The sequence below is a fragment of the Phyllostomus discolor genome, chromosome 1, assembly GCF_004126475.2.
Source record: "Phyllostomus discolor isolate MPI-MPIP mPhyDis1 chromosome 1, mPhyDis1.pri.v3, whole genome shotgun sequence".
NCBI lineage: Eukaryota > Metazoa > Chordata > Mammalia > Chiroptera > Phyllostomidae > Phyllostomus > Phyllostomus discolor.
This window is the reverse complement of record NC_040903.2, coordinates 82,415,310-82,437,174: the sequence shown is the minus strand read 5'-3', so window position 1 is coordinate 82,437,174 and position 21,865 is coordinate 82,415,310. Positions and strand designations below refer to the sequence as shown.

Here is a 21,865-nt window from a genome sequence, read left to right as displayed (position 1 = left end):
ATTGGAGCCATAGATATTTCTGTGCTGTTTCACACGGAGGCAGATGACTTTAAGGACTACCTTTCTCGTAAGAAAGCAGCCTGATCTGCTGGGCACAGCACAAGGTAGAGGCTGAGAGAGCTGAGCTTGAACCCCACTTCTACCACTTACAAATTATGTGAACTTGGGCGAGTTACTTTATCCAAGATTTCTCCTGTGAAATACGGGAGAACAATCAGCTACGGCCTGCTGGGAACTTACTACAGATTTTTTCATATGTTATTTTATTTAATCTTTGTCATAACCATACTGATAGACAGTGACAGAGTTAGAATTTGAACCCTGTCCAGCCTGACCCAGGCCCCTGTGGATATAATCATTTCACTGTACACTGTACTGTTTTCACTTTCCCATTTTTTCTTCCCTGATAACCTACCTTGCTGAAGTGAATAAGGCTTAGAGATAATGTGGACAACTTACCTAGAAAGGTGTTCAGCAAGTTGTAAGGCTCTAAGTAATTAGCAGTTATAATTAATATGTGAGGCATTATTCCCTAGTCCAACATTTATTCAGTTTAGGGATGCCCCTGTAACTCCCTCTCTGCTTGCACACAGAGTAAAGTCACAGCCTGGAAACTGGAATACAAAACTAGGAGGGTGACATTTTAAAAAATGAGCATGGGCATGGTGACTGGCAGCACAGAAAAAGCTCCAACTGACCAGATAGTCCAAAGGCATAATTGCTGAGGCACAATGTTTGACTGCAAAAATGAACTAAAGAGTAATGGCAAATCCATAATGACATCTCACCAAGAAGCAACAAGGGAAGTGCAATTCTAATGTCAGGAAGCATTCATGTGTAGAAATCTAACATTCGGTGTCTTGTAGAATAAAACAAAATGATATCTGTGGTTGTTATTCATACATAAAATTGTGAGCTCAAAATTGGTTCAGTGAATACTGACAGATAGCTTATGTCAAAAAAAGTCAGCCCACCGATTTCTGCATTAAATCACATGCCATCAACAATATTCAGATAGTCAACTTCCTACCATTTACTTTTAACTTCTTACAATATTTCGCTTTCATTACTTAACAAAATGCACTCCCTTAACATCCCCATCACTCCAGAATACCAAATCCAAAAGCTTTTTATAGATCTCATCCCCGTGGATTTCTTTCTATTAGCAGAATTTCCCCCCATACCCCTTTCATGTAGTTCTTCCTTCAGGGCTCCAACATGGCAGAGTCCCAGTTTCTCCCTGAATGCTCACCTTCTTTTGCTGACGTCCTTCCTTGTCCCACCTCCTAAACATATGCATATTTCTAAAGTGGTTCTTGCTTTACTCTTTTACCCATTTTTTACTCCTACAGTTTCAGTGCTCACTGTGTGACAGTTCAGCTATGTAACCTTTACGTTCAGTTATGACACCACCTTAGATTTCTAATCTCCTGTTTCCAACTGTTTGCTACATTAGTCAAGTAAAATAATTTAGAAAGCTTACAGATTCAACATAATTATAATTCAACTTATTTATCCTCTTGACTTTCTTCTGACCGAGTTTATCATGCTGAGCCAGAAACTTTAGACCTATATTTTATTGTGTTTTTCAACTTCAGCCCTAAATCTAATTAGCTCCAAGACATGTACTGAATTTTCACCTCAGTATCCTGAAGTTTTTCTTCCAGACTTCTTTTCCTTAAAACAACAACAACAACAACAACAACAACGACAAACCTTAAACTGGCCAAAATTCCACCCAGGGCCACAGACATTGGATATAAACACTGAGCAAATCGATCTTCCACCTTCTGCTTAAAGACTCTCTTTTACCAGTTTCTCCTGTCCTGATGCCATCTTTGATTTTACCGCTCTTTGTCTGTCCAGGTTTTTGTTTGGCAGTTATGATAAACCCTATTGTCATAACTTTTCTTTTTTTTCAAGTATATTTTATTGATTATGCTGTTACAGGTCGTCCCTATTTTTTCCCTTTGCCCCCCTCTGCCCTGTACACCCCTTCCTTCCAGCAATCCCCTCCCTTTAGTTCATGTCCATGGGTCATGCAAGTAAGTTCTTTAGCTTCTTCTTTTCCTACACTATTCTTGACCTCCCCCCGTCTATTTTGTACCTACCAATTATGCTTCTTGATCCCTCCACCATTTCCCCCTTCCTTCTCCTTCCCCTCCCAGCTGATAACCCTCCAAGTGATCCCCATACCTATGATTCTGTTCCTGTTCTGGTTGTTTGATTAGTTAGTTTTTGCTTTTATTTTTTAGGTTCAGTTGTTGATAGTTGTGAGCTTGTTGTCATTTTAATGTTTATAGTTTTGGTGTTCTTCTTTTTCTTAAATAAGTCCTTTCGACATTTCATGTAATACTTGCTTGGTGATGATGAACTTCTTCAGCTTCTTATCTGAGAAGCTCTTTATCTGCCCTCCCATTCTAAATGATAGCTTTACTGGATAGAGTAATCTTGGTAGTAGGTCCTTGTTTTTCATTACTTTGAATACTTCTTGCCAGCTACCTCTTGCCTGCAAAGTTTCTTTTGAGAAATAAACAGTCTTATGGGAACTCCTTGGTAGGTAACTTGCTGCTTATATGGTTAACCCTTGGCATTTTAATTATGATGTGCCTTGGTGTGGTCTTTGGATCCAATTTCATTGGGAGTCTCTGTGATTCCTGGGCTTGCATGTCTATTTCCTTCACCAAATTAGGAAAGTTTCTTTCATTATTTTTTCAAATAGATTTCTAATTTCTTGCTCTTTCTCTTCACCTTCTGGCACCCCTATGATGCGAATGTTGGACTTCCTAAAGTTGTTCCAGAAGTTTCTTATACTATCCTCAATTTATTAGATTCTTTTTCTTCTTCTTGTTCTAATTGGTTGTTTTTTGCTTCCTTATGTTCCAAATTGTTCATTTGATTATTGGTTTCATCCACTGTACTGTTGTTTCCCTGTAAATTATTCTTTATTTCAATTAGTGTATTCTTCATTTCTGACTAGATTTTTTTTTTAATGCTGCTGAGGTCCTTACTAAATTCTTTGAGCATCCTTATGAACTTTGCATCTGAGAGATTGCTTATCTCCATTTTGTTAAGCTCTTTTTCTAGAGTTTTGATGTGTTCTTTCATTTGGGCCAGGTTTATTTGTTTCCTTGTTTTCACAGTCTTCCTGGGTTTGTTTCTATGTATTAGGTAGAACAGCCTTGACTCCATGTCTTGGTAGTGTGCCCTAATGTAGTAGGTTCTTGTAGGATCCAATGGTAGAGCCTGCCCTATCACCCAAGCTGTGTACTCAAAGTGTGCCCTTCATATGTGCTGAGTACCCTCCTCTTGTAGTTGAACTTTGGTTGTTGTTGGCAGATCAATGGTAGGAATTTACCCAGGCCAGTCAGCTGCAAGGATTGGCTGGAACCACTTACTGCCAACCTTTGCCCTCCATGGAGGATCAGCTGTGCAGGAGCAGGGTGGTGGTGCTCCGAAGTAGTCTGTAGCTATCCCCTGGGTGCACTGTCCTTGGGATTTCCTGCGTGGTGCAGGCTAAGGGCAGCCCCTACCTGTGTTTTGCTTAGGGATGCCCTTGATGGGCTTTAAAGTAATCTGAGAAGGCTCTACTTGGGCTGGGTTTAGAGATTCCCAGGTAAGGCCAAACTGTGGAACTAATCTGGCTGCTATTAGTGCCTGGCCTGGAGTTTACTGAGGCCAGCTGTTGCTTATTTGATAGGATTTAGAAAGTTGTGAAGCAGGAGCCAAGACCAGCCATTCATATGGAAAAACAGCTTTGGTGCACCTGTAAGTTGAGTTGGGCAGAGTCTCTGGGGATCTCCAAGGTAGGTCAAATAGAGTTAGCCAAGTTGATGGAATCTCAGATATAGCACTAGCCTGCCAGCCCCAAGGCTCTGTGAGAGGAGGGCTCAGAAAAGGGACAATGGCCTCTACTCACCTTGATGCCTGACACTTCAGCCTCTCCCAGTATGCCACTGGTGCCCTTCAAGCTGACACCCTGGTACTGGAGCTCAGAGCAAGTGAGTCTGAGTAGGTGAGTCCATGTGTAGGTTCTTTAAGAGGAACTGCTTGGGGCTCCAGAAGTTTCTTCCACCAACTCAATGCCTGCTGGTTTTTGCAGCCGGAAGTTGTGGGGACTTATCTTCTGGCACTGGAGCCCTGGGCTGGGGTCCTAGTGGGGGGCTGGGTCCCCTTGCTCCCAAGATATCTCTCCCAAATTTTTATCCACCACACATGGCTGAGAGACCAGCCTGTTCTGCTTCTGCATACCTCCTACCAGTCTAGATGGATGGATGTGGTTGGTTTAATTCCATAGTTGTCAGATTTCCATTCAACTTAATTTCTGATGGTTCTGAGTGATGGTTGTTTTTTATTTTAGCTGTAATTTTGATGTGGTTGTGTGAAGAGGTGTACCATGTCTGTCTACACTGCCATCTTCACTGGAAGCCTCACAACTTTCCTTTTTAACCCTATTCTCTTTGGATCACTTCCAGCTTTGACCTAATTATATAACATGGTCTGGCCAATGAGACATGAGCAGAAGTGTACTATAAAACTCATGGAAAAAAAATTATTTTCTTGATATAGACTCTTTTCCCTTTCTCTTCCCTGCTGAGATAGATATAGATGTGATGGCTGGACTTAAAGTGGCCTTCTTTCAATCATGACTGAGTGGCCAACAGATTCACTGAGACTTTCACAGTACCATCATTGAATTACAAAAATAAAACCATCGACTGCCTTTTCTGAATCTCCCACTATATGAGAAAAATAAAATCATCCTAATTTCCATAGAAAACATTGTGCTTTATGCAATATTTGGGTGATTCCTTTGGAATTTCTTCTTTGGCACCAACTTAGCCCCCTCCCCACTGTGGAGTTTCTGACACTATACTTTCTGCCCAGCATAGCCCCTTACGTCCAATGGCTTCTGATGTTCCAGACTGAGCCAGCCCCACCCCCCCTTTTTTTTTTGCTCATTTCTCCACTGAGGACTGGACATTATCCTTATAGCTCAGATTGTTATGACTTTGTCCTGATGACTGACATAGTTCCCTGTCTACTTGCTCTCCCTGCTTTCAGTCTTTTCCAATTCCTTTCTGTACTGGACACCATCAACATGTGGGATAAAAAGGGTTCTATAAAAAACCTGCCAAGTCCACTGACCAAAAGTAATTTCACAGGGTGATCTGATCATAAATTCCTAACTGGACAGGGCATGGTGGATAGTCACACCTCAGGCCTATAAAAGGTTTTTCTTTGCTTTAAGCAAGCACTGTCCATTGTTCTTGTGTAGCTAGGTGAACAAAGCTTTGAAATGCCAGAGTAATCTTCTTTTTTAGACCCCTTGGAGGTGTAACCACCCTCAAATCTTGTTAACTGTCCTGTAATCCAACCATACAGATTTCCCTGTCCTTGCTTTCTCCTACCTCCATAGAATCTTCCTAACGTTCCCTCCTTAATTCCAAATGAATGCATAAAAGCTGTTATTCTGTGGAGCATTTGAGATCTTGCTTCTGGTCATGTCAGTTTGACTTAAATAAATTCTTACAAAAATTTTCTACAGGTTTGCGCATTCCTTATATTGACAACCAAAAAAGATTTTCATAAAAAACATTTGGTAATAACACCCAGTAGTCTGATGGTAATATATATCAAATGATGTAATTAAAAAAATCTTCAATGGCTCTCTACTGCCCACCACACTAGACAGTCAAAATGCTTCATAATATAACTTTAATAAAAAATTTAGCCTTATATGATATAATTTTTAATATTTAACCTATTTCCTTGGCAAATGGAATATTATTGTTTCTTAAGTTAATCCTATCATTTCCTACATGATTAATACTGTTTTTCTTCTTCTGGGAATGTGCAATGTCTAGCTCTTAATCTTATCTTTTAAAGATTACCCATTTATGAAGTCCTAGCTCAAATGATAATTCTTCCACAGTCTCCAGTTATTTAAAATGGAAGAATGCTCACTTTGTAGCATCTCTTGGCACAGCTATTTAAGGCATATACTATAAAACCACATAGTTTTCTTATTCAGGCACCCATGAGATTATCAGATCTTGGGAGTAGTAATGATGTAATAATATTTCATTCTAACATTCAATAAATATTTATCAAGTCCTTACTGTTTTAGGTGATGGTGGTAGAACAACACAGACCAGGTACTTGGAGTTTATGTTTCCAGGAAGAACATGTTTTACAGATAACAAGCAAATAGATAAGTAAGCAAATAGGATAACCTCAGATTTAGATTGGATAGTTAGGGAAGTTCTCCCTGGGGAGGCATTTGAAATGAAATTTCAATGATAAGAAAAACCCAATCACAAGAAGGCCAGAAGAGAGCAAATGGAAACACATCATCAAGTTAAGAGTTAGTGTGGTGTGTTTGAAGAGCACACGGAGGACAGTGTGGCTGGAGCACAGTGTGTGGAGCAGAAGACTAGTAGTATAGGATGAGGTTACATAGGTAGGCAAAGACTAAACCTTGAAGGTCTGTGATTTCACAAGTGGTTTAGATTTCATTCTAAGGTTTAAAACAAGGAGTAGTATTATCTAATTTATAATGTAACATGATATCTCTGGCTGCTGTATAGAAAATGGATTATACAGGCTTAAGATTGGAAGCAAGATTAATTGGACTCTTGCTTACCATAGCAATCAAGAACAGGAAAGTAGGTTGAATGTCGTGGTAGCAGGAGAGAGAGAAGTTGACATATTTATCGTGTCTGTAGTATTCACATGGTACCTTGAACTTAGTAGGTGCTCAATATACATTGCTAAGTATATGTCCAAGAATTCAAGATACTTTCACCTTAATTTCTATGTTACCTTTTTCCTGCTTTTATTCACATGTTATACTTTAATATATTCCTGTGTGACACTTGGGGAGCCAAAGAGAAAGTGAATGAACTCCATATTCAAGGGAACAGTATAGGTCCCATAATGGAATGTCAGCCAGCAAAGAACTGAAATGATGGAGGGCCATATTGTTAAGCTAATTACAGAAAGAAATAAATTACTTGAAACAAATGGTGAAAAGTAGAATTCAAATCTTTGATAGCATAAAAAGGGTCAGGGTATTCAAATACAAGAATTTACATTTTAGAAAGAGAGAGTCTGTGTCCGCATCAGCTGGAACAGTGTGCCTATAGAAGATGTGGGTAAAATTAATTTTAATTAAATTAAAGACTTTTCCAGTTCTAACTTACTTTCATTTATCTGAAAATATAAAACATTCATTTATTATCTTGATATGATAAATGTCCTAATAAGTAGCTAATACTACCTTACCAGAAAGGACTATTTATAAAATCTAAGCACTGAACGTGACCTGCCTGATCTCTAAGTTAAGAATCTGAGAAGAGAGAGGCAGTTCAGTAGGTTTTCATTCTCTCTCTCATATATGTTCCAGGACATTTAGATCTTTACCCATAAAGATTTATTCTGCATTGTTAGTTCAATCTAAATTCCTTTAATACAAAGAAAACTACAGGGGAAAATGGGATCATTTTTTTGCCACTTTGCACCTGAAATGTTGAATGGCCCCTGAATCGTGTGAAACTTGGCCTGAGTCAGTGTGAAAACTGGCTGAAATCTGTAGGAAAGGCAGTCTGGGTTCGTCAAAGTAGTTCATGAACTTTGGCCAAACTTCCAAGAAACCTGGTCCAAGTCTAAGTTTGTACTGCAACATGAAACCAGGTGAATTTCACATGGTTTCAGGTTTCATCCTGAAAATTTGGCCTAGCTTTATAATCAATCATCACTTTTTGGAACGATGAAAGCCAACACACCTTTTTGAAAATTAGGGCTGCATGCATACTGATGACAGCTAAGCTGTGGCCCACCCCTCCACTTCCTTCGCCAAAAGAAGATTTCTCAGAATGGAAACAGTCTCCCTCTTACCTGGAAAGGGCAAGTTGAGTGATTTTGATATTGCGTGTGGAAAGAAATGATACTCAATACATGGAGACATGCCATGTGAAATAATCACCACATACAGAGCAAGTGGCTATACGCTAATCATTTAAGGTTATGAGAATTTTATTCCATTCACATCCATGACATATATCATAATGTCTAATTTCCTTGACCATAAAGTGAGCTTTTACCTTGAAGCTAGTCATCAACTAGAATAACTGCCATGAGAAACAAAATGCTCCAAGGCATAATCATTTCTCTATGCAGAATGGCTGAAGAATAGCAAGGGAAGTAAATCATAGTATAACTTTTACCTAGTTTAATAAGCATGAGCAGGTAAGACTACAGACTTTTCAAATTTGCATTGACGACATCTTTTGCAATAAACCCTCTACTGTGGTATACATGAATTCAATAATTATGCACAATGATAAAAAAATCCTACATAATTGTGTTTTCAACCTGTAAGTTTTAAATGTACTTTTCCACTGTAAAAAATGACTCTCTTCAACCAAATACTCGCTTTTGTGCTTAGTGACATGAGAAAATTGAGAGGTATGTCTGAACGGAGCCACTACATCATTGGAACAGTATGTCTGAACATTTGGGTAATAAGGCACAGATGTGGAGCAGAGGACTTGGCACTACCAAGGTAACAACAACGCATTCACCATTGTGCTTAATGGTTAAAAGAGCCACATTTGAGAAGAATAAAAGGATGACCCTCCTCCCTGGAATGCTAAATTATATTACACCTTTTATCTGCTTGAAAACCTATTAAAAATAAGATATTCAAATAAGCATTACTCAAACATGATGAAGAATAAAAATATCAAATGCATTAATATTTTCATCTATAACATATCCTATTTATGCAATAGCACATAAAGTTTAACTGCAGAAAAAAAGCCAAATTCAACAGGAGTGCACATAGCTTTTATGTTGCTAAACACTGCATGCAATAATAAAGGACCCAACAGCCTCTGGGAAGGTGGTGGTGTTCACTTTTAGTAGCAATTCTGGCCCTTAATCAGTAAGACAAATTACTGTAGAGTGTACTATTTATAGTTATCAAGTAAAGATGATGCAACAGTATATACACATTAGTTATTCTCAAGGCTATTTCACTTACAAGTGGTACAGTATTTGTGCTGGCCATCACTAAACTAAGTGATACAAAGGCAGTTACAAAGCCAGGGCTACTTTCATTCAGTAAGCTTGGAGCTGAAAACTAATTTTCTGCTCAGAACTGGAAGAGTACAACTTACCCGAGGTCCCTGATCACCTTGTTCTCCCTGTGGAGAAGAAAAATGAGATGATAGGTAGTTTAAGCACTAAGTCAGTATGTGATGCTCATTAAAAAGATCATAGTATAGGTCATGTCAATATGGATTTCCACTAACTTAATTTGTTTCTGCTGTTCATTTCCTTACCTTATCACCTTTTGGACCAGGAGGGCCCTGAAGAAAAGAAAGAGAAAAAGATTTTAAAAATAAAATCTTAAAAATAATAGCTTGAAAGATGAACTAAGGGTTAGTTATAAGATTCATGTAATGTGAAGAGAGAGCTGTCATTGAGGTTTTTCAATGAATGCTGGGCTCTAAACTATAATTATGGTTAAAATATTAACATTGTATATATGGTATGATGTATATATATATATATACACACAGAAAAGCACATGTCATATGTGTATTATACACTAAATAAATTTTCACAAACTGAACATACCTGTGCAAGTTGAACCAGCTAAAGAAACCCAGAAGCACCTATTACGACACTTCCTTATTATTACTCTCCACCAACAGTAACTGCTAGTGCTGATATCAGACAGAATAGGTTAGTGTACGAACTTCATATAAGTGGAATCATACACTATGTGTTTGGCCTCTTTTGTTCAATATGTGTGAAATTCATGCATAACTTTGTTTGTGGTTGTAGATCATTTTTCTTCCTGTTTTACAATGTCCCATCATGTGAACAAACCATAATTTGTCTAGTCATCCTACAGTTGATGCCCATTAGTTTCCAGGAGTTTCTAGGTCCTGATTATTACAAATAGTGTTGTAATAAATATAACTGTATGTGTCTTTTGGTTAAAAATTGTATGCATTTTTTCATGTGTGTGTGTAGTAACTTTTTAGCAAGTGATATTCTTATGCGTTTCTTTTGGGTATACGTAGGTCTGTCCAGAAGGTATCCAGCCATGTAATACGAAAAATGGAGACATTTATTGAAGACACAAAATACAAGAAACATTGTACACAGGATAATGATGACTCAGTCACCTTCAAAGTAGGCACCTTGTGACCTCTCACAGTTCTCCCAGTCACCATCAGCTGCCCTGTCATATTTTCCTAAATCTCATCAACAGTCTGAAATCTCTTCCCTTTAAAGGTAATTTTAGTTTTGAGAAAAGCCAGAAGTTACAGGACACCAAATCTGGGCTGTAGGGGGCTGAGTCACCTGGGTGATTTGATGTTTCACCAAAAAAAATCTACAGGGGATGTGATGCATGATTGGGAACATTGTAGTGATGAAGCTGCCAATCGCCAGTTGCCCACAGCTGTGGCTGTTTTCATCGTATTGCCTCTCTCAACCAATGAAGAACATTGAGGTAGTACTCCTTATTAATTATTTGTCCTTGAGGGACTAAACACTTTGATGGACAACACTTTCCCAATCAAGAAACACAGTTAGCAGTCTTGGTCTTGTTGCAACTTTGCCCAGTGCCTTCTTCAGACATCTCTGGTTATGACCTTCCTGAGGAAATGTGGTTCATTGCTAGCAACCTGAATCAAGTCTTTAACAACTGCAGCACGATGTTCTTTCTGCTCTGATAACAGAAGCTGTGGAATAAATTTTTCCTCACATTTTATGCCAAGATCCTGCAAAATCTTGGACACTGTAGTTTTATTTTTTAAACATTTTTCATTGTTGTTCAAGTACAGTTTTCTGCCTTTCCCCCCTACCCCTCCCCACCACTTCAGCTTGCCCCACCTCCCTGCCCTGTTTCCACCCCCCCTTTGTGGTTGTCCATGTGTCCTTTATAATTGTTCCTGCAAATCCTTCACCCTTTTCCCCTATAACCCCCTCCCCTCTGTCACTGTCAGCCTGTTCTCAATTTCAGTGTCTTGGGTTATATTTTGCTTGCTTGTTTGTTTTGTTGATTAGATTCCTGTTAAAGGTGAGATCATATGGTATTTGTCTTTTACCACCTGGCTTATTTCGCTTAGCATAATGCTTTCCAGCTCCATCCATGCTGTTGCAAAGGGTAGGAGCTCCTTCTTTCTTTCTGCTGCATAGAATTCCATTGTGTAAATGTACCATATTTTTTGATCCATTCATTTATTGATGGGCACTAAGGTTGCTTCCAGCACTTGGCTATTGTAAATTGTGCTGCTATGAACATTGGGATGCATAGGTTCTTTTGGATTGGTGATTCAGGGTTCTTAGGATATAATGCTAGCAGTGGATTTCTGAGTCAAAAGGCAATTCCATTTTTAGTTTTTTGAGGAAATTCCGTAGTGTTTTCCATAGTGGTTGCATCAGTCTGCGATCCCATCAACAGTGCACTAGGGTTCTCTTTTCTCCACAGCCTCTCCAAAACTTGTTGTTTATTGCTTTATGATGGCCATTCTCAATGGTGTGAGGCAGTATCTCACTGTGCTTTTAATTTGTATCTCTGATAACTAGTGATATTGAGCATCTTTTCATGTGTCTCTGGATGCTCTGTATGTCCTCCTTGGAGAAGTGTCTGTTCAAGTCCTTTGCCCATTTTTTAATTGGGTTGCTTGTCTTAGAGTGGAGTCGTGTGAGTTCTTTATACATTTTGGAGATCAAACCCTTGTCTGAGGTGTCATTGGCACATATGTTTTCCAATACAGTTGGTTCCCTGTTCATTTTAATGGTATTTTCTTTAGCTGCCTGAAGCTTTTTATTGTGATGAGATCCCATTTGTTAATTCTTTCCTTTATGTCCCTTGTTCTAGGGGACACATCAGTGAAAATATTGCTGCGTGAAATATCTGAGATTTTCCTGCCTATCTTCTCCTCTAGTACTTTGATGGTGTCACAACTTATATTTAAATCTTTTATCCACCTTGAATTTATTTTTGTGTATGGTATAGGTTGGTGCTTGAATTTAATATTTTTGCTTGTAGCTGTTGGACACAGTAGTTTTTGGAAACCCCCAATCAGCTTCTAATTCTTGCATAGTCTTTGTTGATTTCAGCCCATACACATTCAATATTCTCAAGTGTTCTGCTTGTCGCAGAACAGAATGTGGATCACTTTCAACAGATTCTTGACCATTTTTTAAGTGTTTGTGCCACACCTTTATTCATGTTGCACTCATTGCATTGTCCCTGAAAACCTTCTGTATCGTCCAAATAGTTTCCATGGAGGAATATTCAAGCTTAATGAAAAATTTTACACAGATTTGTTGTTCTATTCAGTCAGTCATTTTGAATGTGATGGACACACAGTATACATGCTCACTCAACAGTGTCTACAGACCCTACTGACTAGTACAGCGAAGTCGCCATTGCTCACACATGTGCATTCTAGTCCTCTTTCCTTGACTGCCAGGTCACATGGATGACAACATGGATGGTGGATAAAAGATTTAAATATAAGTCATAACACCATTAAAGTACTAGAGGAGAAGATAGGCAGGAAAATCTCAGATATTTCACACGGCAATATTTTCACTGATGTGTCCCCTAGAGCAAGGGACATAAAGGAAATAAATAAATGGGATCTCATCAAAATAAAAATTGTGATGGCAAATTGTTCTCATTATAGTAACAATGGCTGGACTTTTTCCAGGAAGACCTTGTATATCTAGGAATGGAACTGTTAGGTTATAGAAAATACATATGTTTGGTTTTAGTAGATAATGCCAAATAGTTTTCCAATGTGGTTCTAACATTTTACACTTCCATCAGCAATGTATGAGAACTTCAGTTCCCCTATATTAGCAGCCATACTTGGTACTTTCCATCTGTTTCACTTTAGACATTCTGGTGGAAGGTATAGTAGTTCTCCACTGCATTTTAATCTGTTTCTCCAGTGATTAATTAAGTTGAACTTCTCTTAATGTCAGTATTGAAACATTCTGTTTCAGAAAGTGTTCACATCTTTTGCCTTTTTTTCAATTGTTTGCCTGTTTGTTAGAGTTCCTTATATATTATACTACATACTCTATATTATATATATTTATATAGAGATGGGGCGAGGTAGAGAGTGAGAACACAAATATATTCTCCCATTCTGTACACTGTGTTTCTTTTCACTTATAGGTGTTTTTTTTATGAATAGTTCTTAATATTAATAAAACTCAATTTAACACTTTTTATATTTATAGTTATCTCTTTTTGTGTTCCATGTAAGAAATTGTTGCCTACTCCAAGATCATGAGGAGGTTATTCTATGTTTATACTAAAAGTTAAAAGTTGTATTAATTTATATTTCATATTTTGATCTGAATTCACAGAGAATTGATTTTTTGCATGATGTGAGGTTAAAGTCAAGATGTTTTCTTTTCCCATGTGAATATCAAATTAACCCAACACCACTGATTGAAAATGTATCTTTTCCCCATTGTAGTGCAATGTTACTTTTGGCATAAATTAGATGACCACATATATGTGGACCTTTTCAGGAATTTCTCCTTTGTTGGACAGATGTCTATTCTTGATACACACTGAGATTTTCTCTACCTTTGAACAAAATTACTAGCAGGAAATACTCATTCTAGATGCACCAATACTTTACCCCCCTCTAGCTCTTAAAAATAGAGTCACATTTCAGGGCTCAGCTTACTGAGGAACTGGTGCATTTCAGAGTTACCCTCACCTTCACCTTCAGTAGGGCTGGGAGATAAGAAATCTAGATGGAAAGAAGAGCCAAGGTCCTAGCAAAGTACCCTCCTTAGGTTCCAGTGGAGATTACTGTCATTTCAGGTGGGCAGGTGGGAATGCTCAGCCTACTAAAACATTTCCTGCTAAGCATTAGTGACAGAGGAACTGTATCACATTCTCATTCTCAGTTGTGGCACTCCTGGTGATAGTTGTAAGGTTATCACGAAATTAATAGTAACAATAACATCATGTCTTATATTTTGTATATTTAACCATCAACAGAGAAATTGCTTCAGCATTTAAACTTCTCCCAATCCAAAGAGGAAACTATTATATTGATACTTTTATAGATGCCTAAAATTTTTAAAAAATATCCAGTTTAGGTCTCTCGTAAGTGAGTTTAAGCTAGTCTGTGAGACTTCACATGCAGTGCTTTGGGACACTAAGTGTCAGGATATAACTCTAGCACTAAGTTCTCAGAAAGAATGATGATCATGTGCCTGCCTTCAACAGGTGCTTTCTGAAATGCCTCTCACTGCATTTCCCACAGAGTCAGGGACACTGACCCCAAGATCTCAAGTTCAAAATGAGAGAAAGAGGAATTATAGAGTATTAGGGAGGGGAAAAAGACAAAATCCTCTTATCTCTTTCCCAGAAAATAATTTTGCCATCGAAAAAGGGAGTCTAGAAAAATTATTTTTTAATGTTTTCAGTGAATTTTTAATGTTTTAATTAATGTTTTCATTGAATCAAGCAATGACTAATTAGTACAGTCCTATGTGCATACCTCTGTAAAATTAAGTTTAAGGAATTTACTTGGTCACATTAAACACACACAAAATGTTCACTAATACTCCACAAATAGAATTTTACTTTTAGTTGGCCCAAAGAAAAGAATGAGAAGCTATCTGACATCAAGTTTAAGAACTACAGTGGAGATTCTAGTCTTGATTTAAGTAGAATGTTATTTAACTTTGTGTTGATCTTCATATACAGGTGTTAAATACCTTGAGAGAGTTTGGCAGTGTTCTGAGTAGTGATGGAGAAAATGGTGGGAGCAACCGATTAGAAAAGCTAAATAGTTTGCTCTGGAAGACCTAAACAGTCTAGTGTTAGCATTAGATATTAACATTAAGAAAAACCACCCCTAAAAGTCCAGCTACTGTAAGGTCACTTACAATTACTGTGCACCTCTCCCCAGCTTTCACCATTTCTTTTCCAAAAGTTTCTCCTCTTGAAAGTTCTATTTGCTTTTACTGGTGAAATTTCAGAGGCCAAGCTTCTCACCGTACTAGTCCTCTAAAATCACTTTAAGTTATAGGGAGGTTTGAGGTCAAAGCTTTTCTGAAATAATTTGACAGTGGGAAATGGAGATGAGTCTTTCTCTCAATATGTAATTACTAATTACTGATTACCAAAGTGACATGTATCAACTAGAGCCCTTTACACAGCTTCAAAATTTGCACTCATGATTTGCATTCACGTGCTGCAAAAGGGGTGTTTCTGAGCAGACAGAATGGCGTCCGGGCACCTGCCAGCTCAAGACAGAACCAAAGCAGAGGTCAACCTCCATTCACAGCTGTGCTGGCTGCTTCGGACACTCCAGACCCCACTTGTGCTCTTGGGATTAATGGCAGGTGTTTTTCTTCTGCTCTGGCAGAAATCCCACTCTTCTTTCTGAATTGGACCTTCTTCAATGCAAACATGGGTTGGATTTTAAGAAAAAATGTGGGCTACTTTAGTAAACACAAATAGTATTTCAAAATTTGGGAGCCACAGCTCTTCTCTAAGTGAAAACATTACAAATAAAAGAACACTTTATTTGATTATTAACTTTTAAAATTAAAGCTGGGTCATTGTTTAAGTTATTTTTGTCTTTAAAATACCATATGATTTCATCTTTAACTGGAACCTAAACAACAAAATGAACAAACAAGCAAAATATAACCAAAGACATTGAAATTGACAACAGGCTGACAGTGACCAGAGGGAGAGAGGAGGGATAATGGGGAAAAGGGTGAAGGGTTTATGGAACAATTATAAAAGACACATGAAAATAGGGGAAGGAGGTGGGGAGGGCTGGGGTGTTAGGGAGGGGTGGGAGGAAAAGGCTGAAAACTGTACTTGAACAACAATTTTTAAAAAAGCATTATATTTTATGCTACTTGGAAACTTTAGGTTTAATAATAGCCCTACCATTAAATACAAAAGCATTATTTTCAAATGTATTAAAACTGCACCTTTCAAAGTTGCAAAAAAGAAGTTATTTTTGTCTTTAGAGTAAAAGGAAAAAAATCACAGTATTAACTAAAAGACTGGAAGCAATACAAATCAATGAATTATTTGCATTATTGAGTACTTTTCAATGGCATTTTGTTGCTTCCAATATAGTTGTTGTTCAGAAACAGAATCAGTGATGGTTAGTAAATATTTTAAGATAGAACTTTGTTGGTAAAACATGGTTGAGTTCAACAGGAAGTAAATACAGTAAAATTACTGATCATGAAAGAGTAAATAGTGAGTCACAGTTTTATATATGACTTCTTTTGGGATTCCTGTTTCCATCTTGTCTGGTCTAGCATGTTGGACCAGATCTTTATAATGTCCACTTAAATAAATAAAAATATTTGAAATAATCTTTTTAGTTAGTTTGATGTAATTAGCTCTATTCAATAAATTTTAAAGGTGTTAACATAGTTTTTATTATTAGTGCAGTTACTCAGTAGTTGGAACATGTCTTTCATGTTAGAGTATTATTATTTTACTACCAAAGAATTTAAAAATTTCAGTGGCAAACTTCAAATCAGCCCTTGTTCAAATGATTTTATGGTAACAACTTTTTTATTTGTACTGAGCCTTTAACTTGTCTCCCAAAATTTATTTCTATCCAAATAACTAAGTTTTCCATGCTCTATTATCTATTTCAATTAAGTGATAAAACCAAACTAAAAGTACAGTGAGTAAGAGGCAGAACAAATGAGATTTGGGAATATGTTGCATTTCAATCTACATAAAAGTAGTTGAAATATAGCTGGAAAAGACAGATATATTCATCGGGGTTGGATGTCCCAATAAAAGCCTTTCATTCACTGCAACTGTAAATTTTGCCTACTTTGAACCAGCAAAAGCTGAAGAGGGAATACTTTTTAAAAGATGGCAATAATAAAAACAAAATTAAATTCTGCTGAAGGTAGAAAAAAAATAGAAAAAGAGCAAACCTGGGAATTCTTGGCAGCCAGAGCTGCTGGAATAAGAATGGGGTTATGATTTCTATCCCATAAATTGTAGGCCATTTTTATTTTTGAAAAATAACAACCCACTTCTGATTAATCTTTTCACTATGATAGAATTATGAGAACAAGCAAGTTTCATTTTCTAAGCATTTATGGCCAAATGTTAGCAGGCAGTATGGCCTGAGTCTGGAGGAGTGACACGTAAGTACAGTTGGTTCCATGGTTGAATGAGCACTGTGTTGCAGGAACACGGGGAGGAAAGAAGATAGGTGTTCTGCAGTTAAAAAGACGATATTGGAATTGCCTCTTGAAAGTTGGCCAGAGATAAAGGGGACTGGGAGGAGGTGAAGCAGTTTGGGCAGAGGGAAAGAACATGCTTAAATGTGAAAGGACATCATATTACCAGAGAAAGGTGAGGAGTTCAGAGTGGTAAGAACATAAGTGGTGTGGTAGTGAAGATGGGGGAATACTAAGAAAGAGAGATTTGGAAAGGCTAGTTAACAATACCCAGGTCCCTGGGTCAGATACTGTTACCAATTTAACAAGAGAGCAACAAGATCAAGTGTGATGGAGTGCTAGTCTTAGGAAGCTATTACCTTGGTACAGGAGAGAGATGGCGAACATCTGAATTAAGATCATGACAGTGGGAACGCAGGGATGGTTGTGGATCCAGAAATATATCTCAGGTAGAACCAACGAGACCAGTTAAGTGATTGATCATGGGAGCCATGGGCAGGTCATCAACATAGCTTAAGTCCTACTCATTTGAAATTTCACAATTTAGTGCCATTGCAGAAAAGCATTGCCCCAAGCAGTTCAACACAGCAGCTCCAGAGCCAAGAGAACCATACAGAGTTTTAAATCTGCTTTTGGGGGTGTCTGTCAAATCCAAACAGATTGTTGGCAGCTTTGGCTGACCTAATCAGAAATAGCTGTGAGAGAAGAGAGAGAGAAGAGAGACAAACAGAGAGAAAGGAAGAATTCATCATTCCTTTTGGGAAAAAGGAGCATGGATGATAATGATACATGGCGGCCACACTGTGCAGCCACCAGGCGGAGGCCATCCTTCTTTGGTGCTAACTTAGGAATAAAGTAAAGCTTTATTACATTTCCCTTCCTTTACTTTTTAGATTGCAAACTGAGAAGGGCTTACTATATTTTAAAAGCCATCATTGCCCTAGTCTTTTAAGGATCAAGAAGACAGAGTCTGCCCCTTGGCCATTCCCTAGAGCGAAGCACAACCTCAGTGTTCACTGACTGTTTGATGTGTGTGCTCCACCCCCACAAACATTACTCTATTGATGTTTAGTCTCCCAGGAAGAAAGGAAATGGGGAATATCCAGTCTTCCCCTGTTCAAGTAGAATAGAAGCTTCAGTTCCACTGATTGTGAGATATCTGCCTGCTCCCCATGTCTTCAACTTGATCATTGCACCAGTAAGATAGATACTCTTATACCACACATTCATGAAGAAACTGAATTTGGTACCAGGGTGTTTATCTGAAACTGCATAAAACCATACTGCAAACAGTAGTAACAATGGAAGCATCAAGTGTTGACTTGAAAAACAGACCTTAGCTATTTAATGTGAATTCATCTACCTCACTTCTGCATAGTGTTTTATGCAGTTAGCATACCTTTTCCTCCAACTGAAATGTGAACATGTGTTCCTCCAAGTATATACTTCAACCTTGAATTCATATATACAGTTTTCTGCTTTACTAGCATATAATTTTTAGCGTCATTTCTTTCTCAAAGCACCATTTTTGTTTGTTTGTTTCACAGACTTTCAATTTCGCAAATAACTTCAGTGATTAGCACGTAAATTCTAAACTTTTTAAGGAAAACCTGATGTGAAAATGTAGAAGTTCCTGCATATAAGTATAGATCAATGTGTGCATGCACACGTGTGTATGGTTGTATACGATTTTTTTAAATGCTTTGAAAAAAGTAAAAAATAGAAAGCAGAAGTATAATTTGGGGTGATTTGAAAGTCAAGTATATGTAAAATAAAGTGTCTTGGTGGTTAAGCACTCAAGCTTCGGAGTCACACAGATCCAGACTGAAATCCCGGCTGCGACAGCCTCCGTGAGGCCATTTCTTCGTCCGTGGAAGGGGAAGACAGCGCCTGCCGTTGGCTGCAGTGAAGCACTGTCACGGAGTGATCTGCAGAATGCCTGCTCTCCCAGTGACAGTACTCTGTTAAGTACACACTCAATATTTTTAATAATGTTAATATTTTAAGCACAGAAAACATAAAATTTCTTTTTCAGATACTTGATCTGAGGGTGAAGAAAATATATATATTGGTTTCTTAAAATCAAAAGGCAATGTGGTACGAAACGTGTTAGGTGGGTGGTTGAAAATGTTGGAAAATATGTACATTTAATAGAATTTACCTCTGTGTTCAGGGACTTTTACCAAACAACACAATATGAAACAAAAACATTTTATTGTAGTTCTAACCACATTACTTCAATGACTAAACAAGACTAAACTTTAGGCCCTATAACTACCTAGTCACTCCTAGAATATAGTAGGTCCTCAATCAATTTTCGCTAGATTAAAACACCAAAATTAAAAGAATGCAATAAACTCTCAGTGCTCAAAACAGCAACACATTAAGAATTATACAAGAGCCAGATCCAATATTGCTGCAAAAGAAACACGTTTATTAAAGTCTCAAATTTTGCTAAGGTAGGGAAGGGAATTATAGCTATGAACAGATTTATGGCTTTAGATTTTACACCTTTCACTCTGCACTGAAGATTAAAAGAGACCAAGAAGGAAAAGAGGTAGGTACAAACAGAAATTTAAAATACTCCAAACAGCTCCACTTACTGCAAAACAAGTTTTTACAGCTATTATTTTCTAGGTATTTTGTGTGCTGAGACTGTAAGTACAGGTTCTTTCGTGGTGTCAGTTTGAACCCTAAACAAGGACTATACGTGCCCATGACCAGTCTCAATTTGTAAGCAGCTGCCACAAGGAAACAATTAGTGGGGTCTAACACTAAAAGAATATTTCAAAAGCCAAACATTGGAAAAGGACTCTCAAAAGTAAGACTGATGTAGCTCAATGGAGTTAAGGGCTTATAAAACAGCAGGAATCTGGGAGGCTCACTCTGGCTTTCTTTTCTAACACAATACAAATTAAATACAGCCCAATTGCCACTCCTGCCAATCAAAACAAAGGGGGTCCTTCTCCCCAGCATCACTCCTTGTCTCTGATGTTTTTAGGGGTTGCTAAAACTTTGTTTAACTTTGCATTTTTAACTTATTTCCAAGAGGTCAAATAAAATGAACTCCATGGTGAAAGATATGGAATCCTAAACATTCCTGTTGTCGAAAGAAAGTATCAACTTGCTCTATAAATGCCCACAGTAGCCCCTGTGATTTCATAGTGAATGGTGTAAACTATCCTACAATACTCCCAGTGTCCTCAATATAATTAAAATGTATTCAGAGGTGCATGTGTCTTTAAACTTGGGTTTAATTTATAATCGCCTATTTCAAGCATATTCCTAAATACAGTCCCCACATCATTTTGCCCATTTTGGCCCTATAACCACCTAAGAAAGCCTGATTGGAAGGTCAGTTTGATTCTTTGCTTCATTTGCCATTTCTTATGGAGCAATATTGGTTTTGAGAACTGAGCTCAACACAGGGTGAATGAAGGCCGGATGTCCGGGAGTCTAAGAAGCCATGCAGAAGGAATGAAAAAACAGTCAGATGAGGTTAGGAGGGCCTGAATCCCAGGGTCTATCTATGACTCTCAAGCTTCCAGTGGAAATCAGAAACCCAGTCTCCCTCGTTGTCCACTGATGGCTGAAAAAATCAGAAGTTTTTAATGTAAGCTTCCACAACTATTAGACTCTCTGACTCCAGATTTTTGTGTGTCTTCACTTTCCTCTCTTCACGGAGCGAAGACCATACTACGCCTGTCTGTCTCTTGCCTCCTCTCCAGCCTTGCCCTGCTGTTCATCGTTTCTCCCACTCATCTCTTCCACCATTACAGGCCCCTCAGATTCTTCCCTTGGTCTCTACCCATGGTCATTCACCCTCTCCTAATGTCAGGGGGAAGAAACGTTGCCTTTGCTCTCTACTCCCTCCTTGTAATAAGTCCTAACCTTAGTCTTACTATTTTCACAAAACTCCCCTAAATTATAGATTGGTCACAGAAAGACAGGAAACTGGATTTGAGAAAAGAGGAGGTAGCTGAGTAGATGTCCTATTTTTTAAAGTCTGGTTTTGGCAAAAATAAAGTAACACAGCTGAAATACACAGTGGTGTTGGGGTGTTTCTGTCCTTTAGGAAGAAGAAAGCTAAGCTATGGGAAAAGAAAGTGCAGAGCTGGCCCTTGGGGTAGGAAAGGAGTTGCCCTGTGCTACACTAAAACTGAGCAAATGAGAGCTTTGGGGAGGTGGGGTTGACAAAGTTCATAAATGTCAAGATTGCCCAAATTTGTGTCTAAACCTTTTGTCTTTTCACGTTACTTCCTTCATCAGCTCTCAAAGACACCCTCAAGGCTTTAACTATTACCTGACTTATGTCCTAAATTCCTTTCCAGGCTGCAGTCCTGCATTCCCAACTGCTCACCAGATGTCTCGGCCAGATATGCCATCATCAGCTCAACTCAACATTCTCAAACCACGCTTCTCGATTTCTGCTTCAAGCAGGTCATGACTCCTGACTTCCCTGTTTTTGTTAGACGCACCACTACGCCTCCAAGCCTAAATGCTCGGTGTTATATATGAGGCAGTAATGGACTCTGCTGTCAAGTCCTATAGATTTAATAATCCACAAAATCCCTTGAATCTACTTTTTCATGTTTGTTGCTGGCACCTTATTCCTGGA

General features: G+C 38.1%; 1 protein-coding gene across 8 annotated transcripts in view; it reads right to left on the bottom strand.

Annotated features, from left to right (window-relative positions):
- The window catches only part of COL25A1 (collagen type XXV alpha 1 chain), a 498,892-nt gene that overhangs the window by 151,412 nt on the left and 325,615 nt on the right, over positions 1-21,865 (bottom strand). For all 8 annotated transcript variants that reach the window (XM_036025482.1, XM_036025500.1, XM_036025468.1 and 5 more), the window contains 2 exons: positions 9,348-9,374; positions 9,183-9,209 (listed from right to left, as the gene is read on the bottom strand). In XM_036025482.1, coding sequence (XP_035881375.1) covers positions 9,183-9,209; positions 9,348-9,374 — 54 coding nt within the window. The remainder of the gene's footprint in view (positions 1-9,182; positions 9,210-9,347; positions 9,375-21,865) is intronic.